This window comes from Ipomoea triloba, chromosome 2, assembly GCF_003576645.1.
Source record: "Ipomoea triloba cultivar NCNSP0323 chromosome 2, ASM357664v1".
NCBI classification, from domain to species: Eukaryota; Viridiplantae; Streptophyta; class Magnoliopsida; order Solanales; family Convolvulaceae; genus Ipomoea; species Ipomoea triloba.
In genome coordinates this window covers 19,383,205-19,407,273 of record NC_044917.1, presented here as the reverse complement: position 1 = coordinate 19,407,273, position 24,069 = coordinate 19,383,205, and the positions used below count along the sequence as shown (strand labels likewise).

Below are 24,069 nucleotides of genomic sequence, written 5' to 3'. Positions count from 1 at the left end.
TTTTTTTTTTTTTCAGAACATCCACTTTGGGTCCTAATATTATTGTGACATGATCATTTTTTGTCCTCTATCAACAAAATTGTTTAAATATCATATCGTTAAATATAAATGCATTTCGGTCTTCAATTATGAATTTTTTTTTTCAAAAATATAAACATAAAAGTATAGCGGGTCAACCTACTTTGTATAAAAAAGATATAAATGTCCTTGTATTTAACGGCATTTCAATGCTTTTGTTGACGGATGATAAAAAATAGTCATGCCACAATAATATTATGACCAAATGACAATGTTTTGATAAAAAAAAAAAAAAAAAAAAGACAAAAAGTGAACCGCCACCTATAAATCTATGACAAAAAATAAAATTAACTCTATAGTTGTATACAAAATACGGAGTAGCATTTAATTTTAGTCACTCATCTCATTTATTAACATAGGCTTTATAAGTTTTCTTGTCAAGATTAAACATTTATCACTACGCCAAACACTATAGCTAGTAGAAAAGGCGGCGTAAGTTTATTTTCTTATACTTGCATAATAGTTAGCGCTACGTTTTGATGACAAGATACTAGACTCTGCCTTAGCTTCCAGATCTCCACCCAACATTTCTAAGTTTTCACGAGATGCAGTTTTGGTCCCTCTTTAAACGAGGTGACGATTTTGGTTCTTAGCTTAGCTTCGACCTGTACGTTAATAGGTACTTTAATAGACTAACCATTTTTTGTGGTGAGAGTCCAAAATTATCAATATCGTGAACAATTAAAAGATCAATAATACTCATTAACAATTGAATGAATTATTGATAACTGAAATCGTTGTTTCATATAAATGTAAGGATGAAAAGATTATTTTCCCTATTATATATTTTGACCACATTTGCAAGTAACTCAACTACAAGAGGAACATCCACTCTATATATATGAGGTTTCATGGAGTTGCAACTAGTCATTAGTCAAGGCAGAGAGAACTGATAAGAGGTGTAGCATTATTAATAATCTGCATGTTCTTTAGTCTATCTTTAGTCTTGAATTTTAGTCATATATAATCCTCTTAACTTGTAAATGGGAAGCCCCCACAAGCTATCAATCTTTGGCATAGTCTTACTAGTTTTGTCATCACTGCCATCTTCTTTCTCATCAACAACGACACAATTTACGTTCAATGTAAGTCTTCTAATTTCATTCTTCTTAATTCCTTATTTCTTATATTTATAAATTTTTGTCATCATGTCATAAGTACGGTTGTCTTGTGTTTGATAGAATTCTACTTTTCGTCTTATTATTAAAGGTCTACAATCTTAATAAGAGCCAATAAAGTTGGGTTTTCACATGAAGAAAAAAATATTGGTGTAATTATTTACTTAAACGAATTGTTCATATTATTTTGATTTTAGTAATCTTTTATGATTTTCCTTCTTTACCCTATATTATTTTCTTTCCTTAAATAAATAACTTAATAACCCCACATTCCGTTAGTATAAAATATAAATTAAACTTAGTAACGGAATATTCCGTTAACTTTTAACTTACCCATTAATTTCTATAAGAAAGGTCTTATGTTTGAATCTCATCCCAATTAGAATTGGCATAATTGTTAAACATATACTAAAAATATATTAGAGTATATTATTGAGAATTAAGTACCCATTCTATTACTCTTATAGTAAAAGAGATATAATTTCATTACCTTCAAATTCATTAATTAATTATATTCACTACATTATGTTATTCATTGTCTTCTTTTTACACTATCTTGTAATTAAATATTCCGTATCAATGTTATCATACAAAATAATGTTATATATTTATTTACCAAGTATTCTATTAATAACATAGAAAAAATTAAAAAAAAAAAAAATTGAAGCCAATCATATTAACTACTTAGGGATGATTTGTTGACAAAGAAGACATTCAAATAACCCAATAAATTAAAGCGAGAAACTACCCCGTAATATTTTTGGACTAAATCACAGTTGTTCACTTTAGAGGTAAATTGTATTTCTTTATTAATATGATTTAAAATGTATAAATTTTTATTACCAAAAGTAATATTTATTTGTTTTAAAAAAAAGTAGTATTTATTTATACTATCATTTTTAGACTAAGTATTTTGACTATTGTTTTTACAAAATTGCAAACATTTATTTTAGTGACAATTATAATCAATCTCTCATATATTGTCTTGCATTCATATACTTTCAATTACCGATTTAAATAAACAAATTCAACATTATATTCAATTACATATGCATGAACATCTCCTATATAATCTTGTAGTGATATACTTTGAAGTACTTATTTAAAAATAAATATTGGGCATTATCTTATTCGCGCAACGCGCGTGAAAAAACTAGTACATAGATAATGATGGTGTCACTCTCTTCCAGTTCCGAATTGACAATTCCCAATTTTAAAAAAATGGCGAACCAAAATAAAAACTTTTTAGGAAAGTTTTGGTTCAGGTTTGAACTATTTAAAAAAAAAAAAAAAACTTCTAATTTCTATATTTTAAAACAATCCAAATTCAACAATCAATTTCGTTTTTTTTTTTTTTACATTTTTGTATTATAATTTTTTAAATGGTTATATCGAATATTAAAGTTAAACTAAAAAGAAAAATTGAGCTTAAACTTAATTTTACTAAGACTAAGTTGCCTACCTATCTTTTTAGAAATGAATTAGTTTTGATTAAAAATCTGAACCGACAGGTTTTGAACCTGAATTGGCTGTCCCGATTCCTAATATTCTCGAACAGGAACCAAAACCTTTTAGATTCTGATTTAATTTCTATAGTATATGGTTTGGTTCAAACGGATAATTCGATCCAAACTGCGGTCATCTTTATAGATAAATGGTACACTTTAAATAAGTATGCTAATTTTGTTATGATTGATGGAGTATCTTTTTTAGGTGGAGTGGAAGGATGTAGAACGTTTGTGCCATATGAGGAAAGTGCTAACCATAAATGGAGAATATCCCGGGCCAACCATCATAGTTCATGAAGGTGACAATGTTGAGATTAAAGTTACTAATCGGGTTGCAAGAAACACTACTCTCCACTGGTAATTGTCTATCGATCAATTTCTTTTTTGGCACTTAACCTCTCGTCTCTTCTTAAAAGTGTACTTCGCTCTAGTACAAAGTGCAGTACCTAGCCATGTTTATACAGTTCTGTGTTTGCCGGACAAAATTTATCCAATTAAAATGTATGTTTAATTATTATTATTATTTAACAATATAATGAGTAAATGTAATTATTTATTTGAGTAATTTTAATTTATGATAGATTAAAGAAAAAGTTAAAACTTATTTTATCAGACAATTTTATTTAATTATTTGTGACATGATTTTATAATTTAAGCTGCAGCTAGATATATATGTCACATGATACACGGTTAACTATATAGACATAGGTCAATTCAATTCCAAGGTGGATGTAATATTTGGACTTCGGTGACTCCTAAACCTATGTAGAGCAACGAGTTTAATTAAATTGTTATGAAATAATTTTCTTATGTGCAACTTGGCAATCAATTTGATCTACACGGAAAACCATATTCAAATATTTTTCTAATTAGCATGTGTTGAATTATTGCTAAATATAATATATTCCTTTTTTGTGTGATTGTTAAATAGGCATGGTGTTAGACAGATAAGAACGGCTTGGGCTGACGGTCCAGCTTATATTACACAATGTCCTATTGGACCTGGCGGATCTTATACTTACAAATTCAAAATCATTAATCAAAGAGGAACGCTATGGTGGCATGCCCATCTTGGATGGCAACGTTCAAGTGTCCATGGTGCCTTCATCATCTACCCTCGCTTGCCTTATCCATTTTCAACCAAAATTCAACATGATATTCCCATTATATTCGGTATGCAATTCTTTCTAAATATATTTCAATTCTTTAATTTTTTATTTTTTTTTTGCTTAAGATCATAATGGACTAAAACTGAATCCAATATTAGTACACTTACCATCCGACGACTTACCTTTATAAACTTGCTAGTGATTTGAAATAATATTATTGTGATAGGTGAGTGGTGGAATGGAGATGTTGAAGCAATTGAGAATGACATGATGTTATATGGCAGCGGCCCTAATTCCTCAGATGCTTATACCATCAATGGCCTTCCAGGACCATTGTATCCTTGTTCTACCAAAGGTAATTAATTAAGGTTAAAAATTAATCATGCTTATATAATCTTAATTACAGTACAATTTTTTTAATATTATTTATTTGACAATCAATTTGTAGATACTTTCGTGGAGACAATCGAACAAGGAAAAACATATTTGCTTAGGATCATAAACGCAGCACTTAACGACGAGCTCTTCTTCGCCGTCGCAAACCATACACTAACGGTGGTGGAAATTGACGCCGTTTATACAAAGCCCTTCACCACCACTGCCATAATGGTCGCCCCTGGACAGACAACAAACGTCCTGCTAACGGCAAATCAAGATCCCCACGGCCCTAATGGCGCCGCGTTTGTCATGGCGGCCAGGCCTTATCTCACCTCAGTTTTCCCCTTCGATAATTCCACCACAATCGGCTTCTTTAATTACAAACCCAATAATAAAAATAATAATGCCCTTACCGGAAAACACCATTACGATCTGCCTTCCAATCTGCCTGAAATGACCGACACTAAATTCGCGACAAAGTTTGCCGACAGTTTACGTAGCCTCGGATCCAGAGATTACCCGTGTAAGGTCCCGAAGAAGATCGACAGGCGCGTGATCACAACGATCAGTCTGAACCTGCAAGATTGTCCGGCGAATGAAACATGCAAAGGTTACAGAAACAAGAAATTCTACGCGTCCATGAATAACCAGTCATTCGTTAGACAACATTCAATGTCGATCCTAGAATCCCATTACAGGAATGTCAGCACCTCTCCCAACTTCCCAGAGAACCCACCCCACCCGTTTAACTACACCGGGGTGGATCCCGTGGCAGAAAACATGAACACCGAATTCGGGACACGACTGCTTGTGGTGCCATACGGTACGAGGTTAGAGATGGTGTTACAGGACACCAATTTCTTGAACCCGGAGAACCATCCTATTCACATCCATGGACACAATTTCTTCATTGTGGGGAGGGGGTTCGGGAACTTTGACGTGGCGAAGGATCCGGCAGGGTACAACCTGGTGGACCCGCCAGAGAGGAACACGGTGGCGGTGCCGGTGGGGGGATGGGCTGCAATTAGGCTGGTGGCGGATAATCCCGGGGTGTGGTTCATACATTGCCATCTTGAAGAACACACCACATGGGGGCTCGCTATGGGTTTGGTTGTGAATGGCGGCCAACATCCTTCTCAATGCTTACTTCCTCCTCCCAATGATTTACCAAGCTGCTGATCGAGTTTATTTCTGCTTCACAAGTTTTGTTGGCTGCATGGTTCAAGCAGATCAGAGTAGATTTTCCATCTTTTTTAGATGATGAGTTATATATATATATTTTTAATACAGAGAAAATGAAACAATAACAGCTTATTTGGCTCGGGAATGGAAAAAAAAAATTGAGGATGGATTGAATTTAAGTTTAAGAAAAAAAAGAAATTGTTTTGAATATTAATTTTATTGTTTGGATGCTAGGGAATAAGTTATTGAGACTAATAAGTACTTCCTCCCTCCCGAATTGAATGTCTCATTTGCTTTTTGTATGCTTTTTAAGAAATTAAAGTAAATGTGATGTGCTTTCTAATTATGCCCTCAACTTTTATAATTTTGAAAATAAAAGCAATAAAAAAAGCAAAAGTCATAAGGGTAAATTGAGAAAAGTAGGATGATAGTGATGTTTAATTTTAGAAAGAGGACAATATTTTGGGACAAACTAAAAAGGAAAGTAAGACAAGTAAAATGGGACAGAGGAGTAATAATTAGTCCTATTGGGCCTTGGTGATAATTATGTTCTGATTTGTGTACTATTGGGCCTTGGTGATAATTAATTACTTTAATTGGTCTAATATTTATTTATTTGAGTTGACTAAATGACCCAATAAATATTTAATTGCTCTAATTGGGTGTTGGATTTATCAGCCCAAATCGAAGGAATATTCAATTCAGTTGGACTACACTATTTGGATTAATTGGGTTGGTTAATGGATGAGTTTGACTTGATTTTGATCCATCAAGAATATATGTGGACCATATAATTTTGGAATAATCATTATTGTGTAAACCATAGTTCACACAGTTATGTGGATCATAAATAAAACATACATTATTTTAATATTGAAAGTACATTATTTTGTATGTTATCAAATAATTTACATTCAGTATACAAATAATATACTTTTAATATATTAAAAATGTACTTTGTATTTAGAGAAAGTACATTATTTGAGTACTAAAAGTATATCATTTTGTATAACGTACATTTAGTACAAAAATAATGTACTTTTAGTATATTAAAAATATTTTTTATGGCCCACACAACACTGTGTTGACCATTGTCCACATAATAATTTGTCATTTTGAAAATTGTGGATAATTTAAATTGATTTGAAGATAGGATGAGATCATGAACCTGATAGTGACCTAATACATTCTTCACATTTAATTCAAATATTTTAAATTAAATTTGAGGATTATCCAAAATGATCAAATTTGTTGGATTTCTCCCACCTTCACCACTAAAAATAGTGGCTTCATTTTGGAGGGAAGGGAGCTCTCAGAATCTACATATCGAAACTCTATCGAAGTCTTGTCAGGATATCATTTGGAACACGTTCGACATGCACCCGTGCTGAAGATCACGTCATTTGAGTACTAGAAGCCCTTCTTTGAAGATCATATAAGCCCTTTATTGAAGAACATACTACTTAACTCCAGAGTCCCTTCAACAAGAAACTAGGACAGTTCGACATACTTCAATAGAGAATCAGATGACTTTTCACATCCATAGATTGTACCCCTTCCTATTTGAGACTTCATTGTAACCGATACTTTGAATATATAAATTTCCATCCCCATTGTTGTTGACTGGCAATATCGGGTTCTCCATTTCTTCAAGGAAATTTAGAGAAACAAGAAATAAGGTTTTAAGCTTGTAGTGAAATAATCCCACAAAAAAAAAGATTATTTCTGGAAAATAATGCAAGCACAATCAAAGAAAGGTTTCAGGTGTACGTTAGTACTAGTCGAGCGAGACACTCTTTCCTTAAAACCTTATTTGCTACCTCCCAAAAGTGCTAGGAGCGTTGTAGCCTAGGTTTTCCAAGATAAAACGTACTACGACTCAATGTTTGAGCACTCAAACAAATGAGTATCGCAAACTAGAACAAGTGATGAACACAGGAGGTTTGAGAAGGAGGTTGAGTAGAGTTTCGAGAGAGAAAATTAGAATTTTTAGTGTGTAAAATCACATACTCAACCAGGGCTTATATAGGAGCGAGAAAGGTGGATAAATAACATTTATCATGGCATTAAAATTGATAATAAAATCAGTCTGTGTAACCTTCATAATAGACAACCATTACTCTGGAAATTAATTCTAAAATTTAGAATTAGAATTAACTCGTAATTAATTTCGTAACATTAGAATTAATATCCAGAACCGCGCGTACTCCGAAAAGTGGTTCGAATTGTTCGAAACGTGAGCAGTTCGAGAGGTAACTACTCCAAATCGTACTTACGAGAGGCATGGTCGTAGTAGGTGATAGGCGCTAGTCGGGCGGTAGACTAGCGCCTAGCTCCTAAGCGGTCTAGGCGGCGCCTAGGCGGTTCTAGGCGACGACCTATAAAAACAAAAAAATTACTTCATGTGTGTGGGTGTATGTTATATATTATATTATATATATATATCTTACTTCTCTTACTTATATAAATACCTAAATTTAAATAAATATGTATATGTATAATAAAATTAACAAGGCCGACTCGCTCGAGTTAACTCGGCTAACTTTGTCGAGTTGGGTGAGTTAACTCAGCCAAATTTGGCCTAGTCAGCCGCCAACTCGGCCCAGTTAGGCACTAGGCGGCCTCCTAGGTGGCCGGCCACCTAGGCGAACGCCTAGGGAGCAATTCGCCTCGGTCTAGGAGCGCCTAGGTGGGTGCCTAGGCGGGGATTTTTGCAACAGTGACGAGAGGTACCCGGAAGGTTACGAGAGGAGTGAAAGACTACCATTCGGTCAAACCCATTTGACCGAATGGTAAGTCCTCCACCCGAGTAGTACATGCATGTTACCACTCGAATAGTAGTTAAAAATGTTGGAAAATATTTTCGAAAAGTTGGCATAACTTAGCCCGACGCAAGGTCAGTCACTTTTCTAGATGACATTCGTGACCACAGGTGCCAGCGTACACGAGTCAAGCCTTTTCATGCTCATTTTGAGATTTGATTTGCATCCCCTGCGCGCAAGAGAGAGTCTCTATGCTATACAACTCAATATGTCTCTAAAAGGATCTTGTATATATAGTGGTGCAAAATGAAATGGATTATTTGAGACATCGCCGTCGTTGAGAAAATTGTCAAAAAAAAAAAAAAAACATATTAGTGGATTATTTTTTCTTTATGACATGTTAAACTCAATTTTGTTTTTTTTTTTTTAAATTCAATTGTTATGAATTCAATTCGCATTACTGCCAATTTTTTATTATTGGATTAAAAATATTAAAAATTACTTTATTTTTTAAAACATTAACTTTAGTATTGAATTAAGAATATTATAAATTATTATATTAAATTATGTCATTAAAAATTAATTTATTAAATTAATAATTGAAGATCTCAGAAGAATACGCCACAGTGAAGGAATACGCTTAGGAATGGAAATAGGCTAGGCCGAGCAGAGCTTTAGAAATTTAGGCATGGGCCTGCTATGGAAATCTAGAGCTTGAGCCTAGGCCTGAGCCTGCATGTAGGCTTTTTTTTAGGCTCAAGCCTGAGCCTACAATTGGCATGGTCTGGCCTGAAGCCTTTTTAAAAGCCTATTTAACATATAGGCTTTTAAAAAGGCTTCAAAATAGATCATAAATAGGCTTTGAGCCTATTTAAGGCCTCCATTTTAAACCCTTTAAAGTATATATGTACAAAATTTACCAAAAATACCTAAGTTGAATTGTATTATTATTTGTTATCCTATATAATATTATAAATAATAAACAATCAACTCACATAATTAAGTTGCGATATTTTATTAAATATTATAACAGTAAGAACAGTTAATAAAAAAATTAAACAATAAGAATACATATAACATGATTAGCAGCAATGTTTGTAGTTGAATCATAATTTAGAATGAGATTTTGGAGGTGGAGGGTTAGAGTTTGATAATTATATATACTTGCTATTGTATTGTAAATATAAAAATATATATTAGGTATAAAATAGAACACACACACACACATATATATATAGGCCAGGCCTGTAGGCCTGAAAGCCGAGTCTGGTATATATAGGCCTGGCCTATTTAGTTTAACTAGTAAATTACCCGTGCGATGCACGGATTAATTTTTTTAAAAAAATTATTATGGTCCTATTTGGTAAATGGCCATGTTTGGTTAGGTTAGACGGTATAAATAGTTGATAAAATTAGTTGATTGTAGAAATGTATTTGGTAATTAGCTGTTAGTTGATAGTCGTTTGGTATAATTTCTTTTCTAAAAAAACTGATTGAAAAAGTTACTTTTAGCAACTTTTTAAATTTTAGCATGATGGAGTTACAAAAAGTTGATTAACCAAACACTTATATTGATATTTTAACCAAGTCAAATAGCTAATAGTGGTCAAATAAGTTAAAATTGGCTGATTAGCTAACTATTTTACCAAACAAGGAATATATATTTAAATAATAAAATTAAAGGTGAAGTTTTAAATAAATATAATATTTAAAATTGCACATTTATTTGATTATAAGATCAATGCAAAAGTATCAATAATATATGACTCGTTTGATTTCATTTATTTTAGAAAAATGGATATGTAATATGATTTATATAATTATATTATTATTAAAATAAATATGGAAAAATTGGGAAATAATTTTAAAAAGCATTAATATGTTTTTTTATTATAAATAGAATTTTATTACCATTTAAGTGCTCTGTTTACTTTCAATTCCTTAAGTTTTTAATTCTCCATTATTAAGCTTAATTACAATTATTTCCTTAATTTCTTAATTATATATAATAATAAAAGAAAGAAAAGACTACCTAATAATAATATTATAGTATAATAATTTTTAAAATCTATTTAATAGTTTTCCTTTACAATGATTTTAACCTTTTCCATATATTCATTAACAAAAAAATAATAATTTTTTTGATTATAAATAGAATTTTATTAAGATTATTAATATACTCTATATTAAATATTTTTGATACTATTAATTATCATTATAATAATTTTGAAAATATTTATTTATTACAAATATTAATATTTTGGACGATTTGTGTATATTCATTAACCGCCGTGCGTTGCCCCCGCCCCACCCCTGCGACAACTTAGAAGACTGAGACGCCGCTCCCCGCCCTCCACTGCGGCAACATAGCAAACGGAGACTCCGTCTCCCACCGGTCCCTCTCCCCGTTGCCACCAACCACCGTGCGCCGCCCCTGCAACAACATAGAAGACTGAGACGCCGCCTCTCATCGACCGTTCAACTTCAAGGTAGGTATCTTCCACTTCAAAACCCTAACATTTCACAAATGTAGGATTGTTTGCTTAAATGTACTACTTGCAGGAACATTTACTGGTTAACAATATGGGACAACAATGTCCTTGTATAGGCAGCAGCAACCTATAATTGAATGGTGCTCCCTTACAATCATGAGAGATTCAAATCCACTTTATGAACTGCTTTGACCTGATTTGAAAATTGATTAAACGACTCAAAGTGTGAGGCTAAATAGAATAAAGTTGAGTCCTCATTTAAGTTTTAGTGAGTATGTGTAATGATATCAATTTTGTACAGGAAACAAATTGTATTTATTATTATTATCAATTTAAATTTTTATCAAATAATTTTATTTTTTTAAAAATAATAATGACTATCTGCGTCTGGAACTGGCCAATTCCAAACGCAGATAGTATATTTAAAAAAATAAAAAATTACCAGCTGCGTCCGGAACTGCCCAGTTCCGGACACAGCTGCTTAATTAAAAAATATATGAATGACCAGCTGCGTCCGGACCTGGGCAGTTCCGGACACAGCTGGTGACTATCTGCGTCCGGGTCAACTCCGGACGCAGATAGTCCGAACCAATTGCGTCTATGGCATATGCGTCTGGAGTATTCCAGACGCAAAACGTCCAAAACTCCGGACGCAAATGCCCCTTTTTGTACTAGTGTGTGATAATTATAAATTTAAAAGGAAAGTATAATTAATTTTAATTTATAAAGGAAAGAGTAATTATTCTGTTATTATATATATATATATATATATATATATATATATATATATATATATTCTTATTCTTATTCTGTATGCAATTTACCTTTTGTAATTAAATCAATAGTTTTATTTGCCTTTTTTATTTGCCTAATATGCATGCATCCACTGTTTTTGAATTCTGTCATTATTTTAATTATCCTTATTTTGTATGTAATTTACCTTTTGTAATTAAATCAATTGTTTTATTTACCTTTTTTATTTGCCTAATATGCATGCATCCACCGTTTTCACTTCTGTCATTATTTTAATTATATTAATATTAATTATATTATTAACAAAATAAGAATTATTTTAATTAATTGTATTATTACTAAAATGCCCTTCAATTTGGGTGCGAAAACTCTTTCAGGCACTTCTATTGTTATATATATATATATATATATATATATATATATATATATATATATATATATATATAGTAAATCACCCGTGCGATGTACGGATAAATTTTTTTATTATATATTTAAAAAATAAAATTAATGATGAAATTATAAACAATTCTAATATTTAAAAGTGTATATATTTATTTGAAATTATAAGATTTGTATGTTAGTGTTGAAATTGATTACTTAAAAATTATATTAGAAAAAGTTTTTAAAAAAATTATAGAGCATGGCTAATTATATTATTACTATAATCAAATTAAGGAAATCTCTATGTTTAATTAGCATAGTAAGATTAAAGTGTTAAATACAAGTTAGTTATATGGATGGAATATGTGTATGTTTAATTTCCTTGAATTATGGGTGTAATATATAAATATTATTTTCCCATTGTAATATGTGTGTGTTTAATTTTCTATATTGGCAGAAAAATTAATCATTAATTTCAATAAAAATGAGGTATTTTTATTATGATTACTATATGGTTGTAGACACAGAAAATTTGAAGCCGACAAATAGGCTGATTCGTATGTTATGGGCTTCATTTTTTATGTAATTGGGCTGATTATTGATTTATTTGGACTAATTAAATTGTCCAATTAAATTGGCCCAATTGCCCAAATTGAATATAATTAATGGCCGATGGACTCAAATTATAAAGATGGACTGATCCATATTTGGCCCGTCAGGAAATATTTATATATTTAAATTAATTATTTAATTTAAGTATGTGATAAGATATTCATATATTTAAATTAATTATTTAATTTGAATATGTGATAAGATTATGAATTTGGATGCAATGGTGGCTAAATACATTCTAGATAAATACTCATTTTATCCTAAATATTAATTGATAATATAAGGATAATATTGAAGAGTTTGAAGCCCATCAAAAGTCTCTCATATTCCCCCTATAAATAGAGCCCTTCATTCATTCTAAAAGACACACTTGAGGAATTGAAGAACTGAAGAAGCTCTGAATTGAAGAAATCAAGCCAAGCTAAAGTTGATTGAAGACCAAATATTCAAGTGTTCAAGCTAAGTTAAAGCGAACTTGAAGATCAAGCCATTTGAGTCCGGAAGCCCTTCAACGAAGATCAAGCAACAAAGCCCTTCTTTGAAGAACAAAGCCGCATTCCGGAGGCCCTTCAGTTAAAGTTTCAAGTCAAGTAAAGCAAGTGAAGAATCAGAGGATTTTCTAGATAGAGATCTGTACCCGCACAATTTTGAAATTCAAATATATATACTTTTCACTTTTTCTTCTTAACAATGGTAATTAAGGAGTATATATTATTCTTAATTAATATTATGTTAATTATGATGTCCATGCAATTTGAATAATATGTATATGTTTAATTTCATTTAATTTGAACATAATTTTTGTGTTTGTTTCTCAACCTACTGAAGCACAAAGAGTCAAGAGTTGCCTCCACTGAGGCTCAACCCACTCCCATCATTCATGTGGGAGTGTTAATTAGGACACCGGGTGCCACTAGACTACAAGGTCTTTGGCATATATATATATATATATATATATATATATATATATATATATATATATATATATATTACCATAATAAATGGATTAACATATAGATTAGTATTATTAAAAAAAAAATGGAGAAGCCTTTTAGTTTAGATATATTAGAAAAAGAAGTATCAATTAATCAAAATATGATAGGAAAATTATATCAGAGGAATTATATTAGAAAATTGATTAGCTAGTATCAATCCTATTAATTTTTTCTAATTCTATATTTGTAATTATCTTTACAAATGGATTTAATTGAAAATTTTAATTAAGAATTTATTATATTAAGAATTTTGAATTATTATTATTACAGAGTATTATTAATTTATTATTATTATCATCATCATCATCTTAATAGAATATATTAGTAACTTGTAATACTCTAATTTCCATATTCAAAATTAAGGGTAAAATTCTTCCCTTACATAAACATCTAACTCATGGGTGTTACCGTCACGGTGAGGTATTTCTCCCATACCCAACGCTAAGGCTAATTTACATTTAGATATAAATAATCTAACTAAACAGAATAGTATACGAGTAACCTGACCTCGTAATAGCGGAAGCTGAATCATTGTTGATCTCCAGCCACAGTTGATGTAATGTCTCTTTAACGGTAGACCGTCAGCCATATTTGTCTCATACTTGACTCAGAACCCTAGATGGTGTACTGGTATCTACTGAGCAGTATGAGTACCGTGAACTGTATGTGCTATATAATGCCTATCCTGTATCCCATCAATACAGATTTATATAGGCACAGAGTCTGGTTGAATACAACTACTAGTTGTTTAGTCCAACCAAACCACTTAATAAACCTAGTTAACTTGCACCACTTAATTAAGGCCCTAATATATAATATATAATATATATATTATTAGGGAAAATCTTACATTCTCCCACTTGGTGCAAGTACTAGCACAACCCTCATCAAAGAACAAAACACACGAATCATAGTGATAAGTACTCTATTTTGCAGAGTAATATCCATTATGGTCACATGCATTTCAATTCTCTAACTTAGGCCCCTCATGAACAAACCCAATGTTTATTCTCGGTATAACTTAAGAGATGTTTCTCAAAATATATTATGTGCACAACTGAAGAGAGAAACCATCCAAATATTTGTACAAAAGAGTACACTGTATGATCTCTAAAATCCTTAAAAGCATGCCTCAAATAGAGATCTCTTAATGTTAGCATAATGCTAACTGTATTCCGTGACTTCTAAACTTGAACACTACCTCTAACAGCTAAGAGCTCAGAGTTGACACGTTTGTCACTCCCACTCATTAAAATAGCCAAAAGATAGTTAAGTCACAGAATCATTCCAATAACTTAGAGAACAAACCAAAACCTCTAAGTCCATAAATTTGGAATGTTAACATACACCATAACTTCCCAAATAATCACAATATCCACTTTAACTGAACATTTATGAGTCTTTAAGTCCAACTTAATACAGTAAATCAAAATAAATATACAACCATATAATTTTCAAGATAATAAATCTTCTGCAAAGTCTATTATTAGATAGACTTAATCCATCCTTTCTTAGATTCATCCTGAATTCCTACCTATCTTCACCTGTAAAAAAAATTCATTTCACATAAAAACATGGTGTAGACAAAGTTAGCATATGGGATATTTATGTATTTTCGTCCTACTACTACTACAACATAGAACAATCATTACCTCATCATCACTATCTAATTATCCATAATTCTTATCATCATTATCTACAGGTTCACAGCGAGAGAGAATAAAGGGGAGGGGAGGGGAGGGGAGGGGGGGGGGGNGGGGGGGGGGGGGGGGGGGGGGGGAGGGAGACAATGGCGATGGACTGATGGGGTGATGAAAAACCGGCGAGAGATAGAGAATCATATATGGATGAGAAAGAGGGCGTGTAAGGGATGAAAAAATAGCAGAAGTAAGAGAGATGAAAATTAGTGGTGGTGGCTGACTGAGTTTCTTCTTGTATTTATAGTTATAAAGAGAGAGATTGAGAGAGTTGTAGATGGAAGAAAACAAATGGTAGTCATTCACATGCATGAATTGGGGAGGTTATTTAGGTGCTACATAATTCTGCCCCTATTTGCTAAATTAATTAAGGGAAGGTTAGGTAATTAGGGTGGTTGTTTGTCCCCAAAATTAGCCAAAAGAAAAGAAACTGTCAATCTCTCAACATAAATTTGAGGAAATAAATTTAATAGGAGGTGAGTAAATTTTGAGATAGGAATCTTGGATTAATCTTTTACAGAATTAAAACTTTTGTTTAAATGTTTAATATTACAAAAATGTCACTGAATTTGGGTGGGAAAACATTGCTAGACACTTGTATTAATAATAATAATAATAATAATATTATTATTATTATTAGTATTATTATTGTTATGACTATTATTATTATTATTATTATTATTATTATTATATATGTGTGTGCGCGTGTAATAATTTGTGAATTGAAATAAATTATATAATTGTATGGGCTTAATAATCTATTATTTTAGCACAAATTACAAATGTATATATAGTTAGTTAGTAAAATCAATGATTTTTAATTAAATAATTATGAGATTGGTTTAAAAAAAATATCTTTTAAGTTTTGGGGGAAAAATTTAGCTAGCACTTCTATTATTATATCTACACTTATAATAAGGGCCAGTAATGTTAGACGACCCCTAATTGTAACTAAAAAAATATTGATGTAATAGTCTGCTATAACATATTGTACTTTGTGTTATTCTTATTGTGCAACTTCCAATTAAATTCCTCATATATCCTAATCATTTATAATTTTACCAAATTCTTATTGGCGCAGCACCCCCACATCGCAAAAAACCCTTCCTCCTCCACTCGCGAACCAGATCTGCGCAGCAACCCCAAATCGCCAAAAAAAAAAACTTCCTCTCCAATCGCGAACCTTCCTCTCCGTTCAGCGGCCGACCACCACCCATCACCCCCCATTCCGTCCTCTCCGTTCGACCGCTGCCACCGGCCATTGCCTCCTCTCGCGTTCAGCCGCCGGCGCCCGCCATTTCCGCGTCTCGCGTTCAGCCGTCGCCGCCTCTCCTCGATTGCTGACGCCAAACCCCACCTCCACCGCTGCCGATTTGCCTGGTAAGTTTTCGTTATTTATTTTATATTTATTTATTTCGAATTAGTATTGTACAATTGATTTATTTCTTTTTTTAATTATTATTTTGAATATTAATGTTATTGTGTTGTATTTGATATTTTAAGAAATTTATTTTTAGTTTTTGTTGATTTATTTTGAATATTAGTGTTATTGTGCTATATTTGAATTTTATTATTATTGTGGTAGGGTTTTGCACTGATTTTGTTTAGAAATAATCACCAGATAAGGTAGATAAGGCATGTCTTTGTGCTAATGTTTCTTACTACTAAATTGAAGTATTGGAGGTGGTTGTGTATGAGGGTATGATTAGGGAGAAACCTTCTAACAAAGAAGAAGCATGACAGTTCATTAAAGGTTTATTGTGACTGGTTAAAGAATTACTTCAAAACTTGGGATTAGGAGAGCACATATCTCACACACCAACCAAGAATATGGATATTGTCAATTCTCCTGAGTGGGTTATCATCTACAAGTGGTGAACACAGAGGTTGCAAAGAAGGAAAAAAGTGGAGTATTGGGCTGAACAGTTGGGGCTTTTGGAGGAGGATGAAGGGGCCAGGAGGGGGCAGAAGAGGATTGTGAGCTGAATGTGAAGTATTTGGTTGAAACCTTTTGAGTGATTATTTGTTCTGATCATACAGCTTCATAACAGTTCATAATGCTGGCAAACTAGATTAGGATATTTCTTCTAATGTTGGATTTGTTTGCTATGGGCAAATAGAAATGTGGATGACTTGGTTGTAAAATATATATATATAACGGAAGTTTAACATTAAATTCTTTAGCCAATTTGTTTCTTTATTGCAGTTTTCAAACAAATTGGCAATATTCTATAATACAATTCTGTATAGATTCCTAACCTAAAATTAGAATATTGAAGTCTTAATAGGATTCTATAATACAATTTTGTATAGATTCCTAACTAACCCATTATTCTACCCAAAACAACAATATATAAACCCATCCCCTTCTCACTGGTATTCACCCAAAACTAAACCTAGCTAACATATTCTGGAAAATACCATCTACTTGACATTCTATAGGTATGATTGTGGTGAATGCAGTGTTGAGTGGGATGATTCGTCAAAAGATATTTGTATGATAAAACGGAAAGTCTGTGACTCCCCGAGTGTCGGTCTCGAAGGAGGGACGTGGAGGTGTGTCAAGCGTTCGGGAGTTTACTTGATTGGATCATGCATCGGATTCGAGTGTGGTGAAGGGTGGATTTGTGAGTGAGAGTAGTTTATTTGGTTGGTTTGAGTGCAAGAGAGTAGTAAAGTAAAAATGATTTTGTGAATATGTAAAGAGGGGTAGGGATTGAATAGTGTTCATGGATATTGCATAGTGGAGTGTTTAAGGTCATGGATTAGGATTGCTAGGATATTGTCTATTCAAGAGTGTGTTGTCTTAGTCCTTTTTCACCTTTGTATACTAAGGCTTCTTTGACTCAGGAGTGCCTTCAAGCATCCAAAGTTCTAAGAGGAATTTTATCAAACACTTAAGCTACACACTATCCTACTATTCTTAAGAAGTCCATAGGAACTATGATTGTGTCAAGCTTCAAATCCTAACTCTAATCAAAGACATGAAAGAGTCAAGAGCTCAATCTCTCATCTAGATTGGCCAAATCCAAACAAGATCTCATCAAAACAACAATCAATAGACAAGAATAGATAATCCATCAACACAAACTCATAGATCCAAGATATAGAGATAAGATCATCACACTAGCAATATTCAATCACACAATCCAAATCCCTAGACTAAACTAGCTACTCATAATATGAAATTCAAGCAAAAGCTAATTTAATCCAAGAACAAAATAACTAAAATTATAGAAATGAAATAGAAATCACCTAGAAAGAAGAAGATCTTCAATCCAAGCTTGTTGTCTTGCTACAATGGAGATTGATCTAATCTAAAAAACTAAGAAAAATGGAGAAAGTTCTCCAAAGGAAAAACTAAGAAAAGGAAACTGATTTTTCTGGGAACATCTCTGAAAATTCATCAAAGGGGTTTAAATAGTCTCCGAAATGACAACTTTAGCTGAAATTCGCGCATCACTGTCTCCACGCCATCCACACGCGTGTGAGCGTGCGTGGGAGGTTACTAGAAAGTTTTCACGCACGCTCACACGCGTGTGACCATCCAGTTTGGTCCTCCGGGGCTCCGTTCTTGCCTGGTTCGCTCTTTAAGCTCAACTTTTGCTCCTATTTGCTCCCGGGGCTCCTGTTTCGCTTCTTTTAAGCTAAAAGTAGCTTCTGTGCATCAGTTAGTGATTTACAAGCATTTACGAACATAATTTACCAAGTAAGGATGCTATAGACGCGATAAGGTGGTAAGGACGCTATAGACGCGATAAAACACCCTAAAATGTGCCTGAAATAAGGGTATCTCGGAGTCTTATCAGATTGTAAAAATATTATCATGCTAATTCTATTATTTGTATTTGTACTCATAATGATTACAATATATTTTTTTTAAAATCAATGATGGTATACTAATTAATTAGTATAACTTCAATATCGTTATGTAAATATATCTATTGTATAATCCGTTCATCTATACTTGTATCCTTGTGTTCTTGGATGTAGTGTTGTGGTTCTCAATATATTCCTCTATAATCTACACATTTTAGTTACTCCTAACTCCCTAATCTATGATTTTTGAATTTATGTTGTGATTCCCATTATATTATTTCACAACATCCTTTATGAACATATTTCTTTTGGCACAAGGATATTAGTCATGAAAAATGCAGTAAAGTTAATTGATATTGAGACACAAACTGTGGGCTTGAGTTGTACAGTTCATGTCATTAAGAAAAACGAACACTAGTACAAAATAGAGCAAAGAAATATGGCTTTAGACTACCCTTCTTTAAAGGTAGTGTATTGTAAAAAAAAAAAAGAGGGCGGTGGCATAATCGTAAATAAATGAATAAGAAACAGCTACCCTTTCAGAAACAAGGGTAGTGGTTAACAAAACGGATGGACCTTCCACTACCCTTGCTACTAAAAAGGGTAGCGGATATTTTAATTAATATAAATATCCGCTACCCTTTCTAAAAGAAAGGGCAGCTGAAAAAAAAAAACAAAAAACAAATTTAAAACTAGATCTGAGATCGCGAGACTGCTCAGACCTCCGCCTCTCATAGACCTCGTAGATCTTGATCTCACCGACCTCACAGATCTCGACCTCACAGACTTCCGTCGTCGCCCTCACCTCCGTCGTTCACCTCCCTCATCCACCCACGCCGTCGCCTCCCTCATCCTCCTACGACTCCGACGCCTCCCTCATCCTCCCACGACGCCGGCGCCTCCCTCAACCTCGGACAAATGCTGCCGCCTACACCAAGCTAAGGACTTCAATGCCTCTCTCATCAGCCACCCACGACGCCGCCACCACCGTCTCCACCGCCACAGGTCTCCTTAGCCGCGCCGCCGCTTCTGCGAGTTAGATCCACCGCCGCAGGTTTTCTTTTTCTTTTTTGTTAGCATTAATTTTTATTATCATCATGTAATAATATTATATTTATTATTTTTTTAAATTTTTATTTCGAATTTTTAGTTATTTATTGTTACTTTTGTTGTTATATCCTAAATGTGTAAAAATATGAATTTAGTTGTTATTTTTGTTGGGATTATATAGTAATGTTTGCATATATGGCATATTATATGAATAATATGACTAGAAGTATGAATTTTGATTATTATTCTTCCATAGCTAGGTTTTTTACTTATTTTGGGTTAAGGTTAATTATCAGTTTGAATACCAAGTATAGCATCAAGGAGTGGTGGGTTTCTTGATTTTCAGCTGGGAAGGAGAGAAAGTAGAGAGGAAATTTGGGATTTGTGTTTTTGATGAAGAATTGAAGAGAGCAGTTTGTTGGAAGGAAAACAAACACATGTTTTTAGTATTGACTATTGAGGAATACTAAGAAATCAAAGGAAAACAAAAACATGTTTTTATGCTGCCGAACCAGGTAAAATTTGAGCTGATATTGCTAGGATCTTCATTTAGTATTGCAAATAATTGATCCAGTCCATTTCCTAATTGATGCTGGACTTACTTTCATAAAATTTCATTCCTGGATTGTTTTAAAATCTCTTGTGAAAAGCGAGTGTTTGAATTTCCAGCAAGATATAAACCTTGTTTTACAACATAATCTCTTGTTAGTTTACTGCTTACAGTGCTTTCTTTCATTTATATTTCATCCCAGGTTGTTTCTTTTCTTTTTTGTTGTTTCTGTTTTTTTTTTTTTTCATTCTGCCACATTTCTTTTTCCTTTTCTGTTTTTTCTTTTTCTTATCTAGACATTCTTTCTTCATTCTCTTTCTTTTTTTCTATTCTTTTTGACTCACCATACCACAGTTCTCTTGTTATGTAGCATGAAAACCACTCCCAATCTTGTGAACATGCTATGCTGGACCAAGGATTTCTATATCACACAAACATACACCCTTTTCCCCCCTCAATTCCCCCAGGTCAGATTTAAACTTGCTGCAATCTGTCATGGCCATCTTGCTGCAAAGGTTAAACACCTAATGTAGAAAGGGAATGAAGAAAGGAGAAGGGATCAGTTGATTTTGCACTTCTGCTACCCCTGTTCCAGCTGCATTGAATCTCCTCATCAGCAGCTGTTAACAGCATCAACCTCATGTCCTCCAGGATCCCATGTTCTGTTCTGCTCCATATCAGCCACAGGGATGTAGTCCACTCCTGGTAATGAAGCAAAATGTGGGTGTCCTTCCAAACTTAAAACCAGATTCAAACCTCTAGGTAATGCTGTTATCTTTTTGAAAATCACATTTTGCCCAAAGCATCTATCAAGCAGACAATGTGACAAACAGTTCACATTCCTGCTGCATTTCCTCCATTCAACCTTTAAGTCATACATCACCTCCCTCTCTTGTATTTTTTCCATCTCAATCTGAATTTGCCCTAACCCCTTCCTCCTACACCATTCCCAGCAGTCCTTCAACACTCTGATTATTCATTCCCTCCATATTCCAATTTTCATTCTGCCTCAATTCTTTTATTTTTAGCTTAGATTGGCTTTTTTCTTCAATTTCAAATCTCCTAGCCACAGCTCCATCCCCTCCCCAATTATCCCACCAAAAGTTTACATCTCCTTTACCTACTCTCCATCCAATCTGTTGTTTTAACCAAATTTTAATTTTATTTTATAGGTGTAGCGTGTCTTTTTGAGTGTAAGAGTGATTATCTCTTTTTTATGTTATATGCTTCTTCCTGATTTTAGGTTTAGCCCATTCTCTTTTGATTCTCATTAAACATCTGCAGGAGATAATACATAAGGGATGTTTTTTGAGAACAAATTCAAGGAAAAGTGGCAGGAAAACAAACGTGTGAAAGATGGGCGAAGCACAGACTGCACAGTACTCTCAGAATTGCATGCGTGTGGGTTTTAGGGTTTTAGGCTAAGGTCGACTTTGGTAATCATCTTTCTTTTATGAATACAAATGCCTATATATTTTTTTTAGTTCTTTTATGTTTCTCCCTGCCATGATTTTTTACTCGAGTTTGATCTTAGTATTTCATTTTCTCAGAAGTGCCACTGTTTGTTGTTTAATGTAGGAATAAGCACTAAATAAAAGCTTTAGTTTATCTCGAGTCTTGTTTAGATGAGTCTTTAACTAACGATTGGATTTTTATCTAGTGGAGACTATAGAATATAATATAATATAATGGAAGATAAAGTAGAAAACAAAGAATTGAAAATGACAAACTAGCTGTGGGTGGCTGCTGTCTATTCCATTATTTTTAACAATGTGTGCTGTCAAAATATTAATCTAACTGCTTAACATGTAGCTGGCTGCGGTGTATCGAAACAGTGTGTGTGTGCACATTGAAATTCTTCTTTATTTGGCTTTATAAATTTTTTTGTTAATGACGCCTAAATGGGAAGATGAAATATTTAGATGTTTCAGAACTAATATGATGCATCAAAATACAGTAGGGGTATATGATTCATCCCATACGATGTCTAACACTAACCTTTTCTTTGACTGTTAGCAGTTTGTTTTCCTCTTATTTTGATGTGTCTGTGGAACATCAGCATAATGTGTATTAGGTGGGGCTTAGGAAGGCAGTAGAGTCAGTTTATGCTTAGAAGTTTGAACAATTCTAATGTCATTTAAAAGATTCATTGAAGAGATTCATCTAGTGAGTGTATACTTTTATTTTTTTTCCTCACTTTCTGATACAAGCAACTTAGTTTTTTTTACTATTTTCCAGCACTAATTGGGTTAGGGCTTCCTCATTATCAACTAATTTTAATTTATTGTGTTCATTATCAACTTGGTTCAATTATATTTTATTAATTAACATATTTAATAATTTGATTAATTAAATTATTTTGTAGGTATTTGAAATCAATTCGTACCCTACCAACGAAATTGAAGAGATTCGAGAATATTGGGCAAAATACTTCTTGGAAGAGTGCTTGTAACTTGTTTTTTGATTAAGTATTATCTTTTGTTTATAACTTATTATTGTGTTGAAAGTATTTGCGCGGATTATTTTGTGAGATTATTATATTGCATTGCATGTGTTAAAAGTAGTGTATGTGATATTATGTTGATGGTTAGTATTGTGTTTAAAATATTGAGTTGATGATTAGCATTGGGTTGATGGTTAATTTATGAGTATAATTTTGTTCAGGATTTTTTAAATAATTTGAAAATTTAAAAAATAATAATTTAATTTTAAAAATAAAATAAATAATCCACTACCCTGCGGAATAAAAGAAAACAACAAAAAATGAATCCGCTAGAAGGGTAGCGGATAGGCTATCATTCGCTACCCTTGTACAAGGGTAGCGGAAAGCCGGAGGCAATCAGCGACCCTGGCATTCGCTACCCTTGTAGAAGGGTAGCAGAAAGCCCCTTTACATGGGTAGCGAATGCCCAAATCTGTACTAGTGGAATCAAAAAAAGCTATTGGAATGCCTGAGAAAAAGTATATGCTCATCGTACTTGAGGATAAAACAGTAAGTAAATAGTAAAAAATTTCTCCCTTTACTATTATTATTATTATTATCATTATTAGTATTATTATTATTATGAATATGCTCTCATTCACCAACATCATTGTAAATGCTATATCTAAATGTAAGGAACTCGGGTTCAATCAATAGTGTTTGATAATGACATTGGAATGTATGATATCACTTTACAAACCAACAAATGGTACATCATCTCAAATATCATTGTCAAACCTGTCCGAATAAATTATAAAGTACTTGATCACAAATACAATTACACATGGATTTTAAATGGTCGGACCGGTGTCCAAACAAGTGACAATGATGACACGCCATTTGCTCCTATGTAAATGGTTTATTTGTTTCTACTTTAGATGCAATTTAGCTATTTACAATTTCGTTATGTTTTATTAAAATATATAAGCATCGAGACTATTTATTTGATTTTTATTAATTTAACATTTTTTCTCTCTCATTATTATATGACTATTTTAACCAATTAAGAAACACTAATTTAAAAATACGCATTTGGCTTGGTTTAATCGCGCAACGCGCGTGTGATAACTAGTATATATATATATATATAGGTTTTTGAAATT

The 24,069-nt window shown here is 32.8% G+C and overlaps 1 protein-coding gene and 1 long non-coding RNA gene across 9 annotated transcripts; both read left to right on the top strand.

Annotated features, from left to right (window-relative positions):
• The first annotated feature begins 967 nt into the window (after window positions 1-967).
• On the top strand, window positions 968-5,474 carry LOC116011342 (laccase-1). Its single transcript, XM_031250895.1, has 5 exons — window positions 968-1,163; window positions 2,910-3,061; window positions 3,636-3,877; window positions 4,040-4,168; window positions 4,262-5,474. Exons 1-5 carry the CDS (start codon window positions 1,062-1,064, stop codon window positions 5,368-5,370), a joined length of 1,734 nt encoding a protein of 577 aa, XP_031106755.1. The 5' UTR covers window positions 968-1,061; the 3' UTR covers window positions 5,371-5,474.
• Window positions 5,475-16,164: 10,690 nt separating this feature from the next.
• Window positions 16,165-23,125, top strand: LOC116011195. 8 transcript variants are annotated; one of them, XR_004096986.1, is made up of 6 exons: window positions 16,165-16,445; window positions 19,670-19,938; window positions 20,231-20,449; window positions 20,839-21,246; window positions 21,769-21,920; window positions 22,850-23,125. It is a non-coding gene; the product is annotated as an uncharacterized LOC116011195 (long non-coding RNA). The 8 variants fall into 8 exon arrangements; XR_004096988.1 differs by lacking the exon at window positions 19,670-19,938 and having other exon boundaries at window positions 20,281-20,449; XR_004096987.1 differs by lacking the exon at window positions 19,670-19,938.
• The last annotated feature ends 944 nt before the right edge of the window (window positions 23,126-24,069 follow it).

Bases quoted from the DNA above. Each gene is read 5' to 3' on its own strand.
- LOC116011342 (XM_031250895.1), top strand. From the start codon at position 1,062: ATGGGAAGCCCCCACAAGCTATCAATCTTTGGCATAGTCTTACTAGTT. The intron at 3,878-4,039 runs GTATGCAATTCT...TTATTGTGATAG, and splicing joins TGATATTCCCATTATATTCG to GTGAGTGGTGGAATGGAGAT. The intron at 4,169-4,261 runs GTAATTAATTAA...ATCAATTTGTAG, and splicing joins GTATCCTTGTTCTACCAAAG to ATACTTTCGTGGAGACAATC.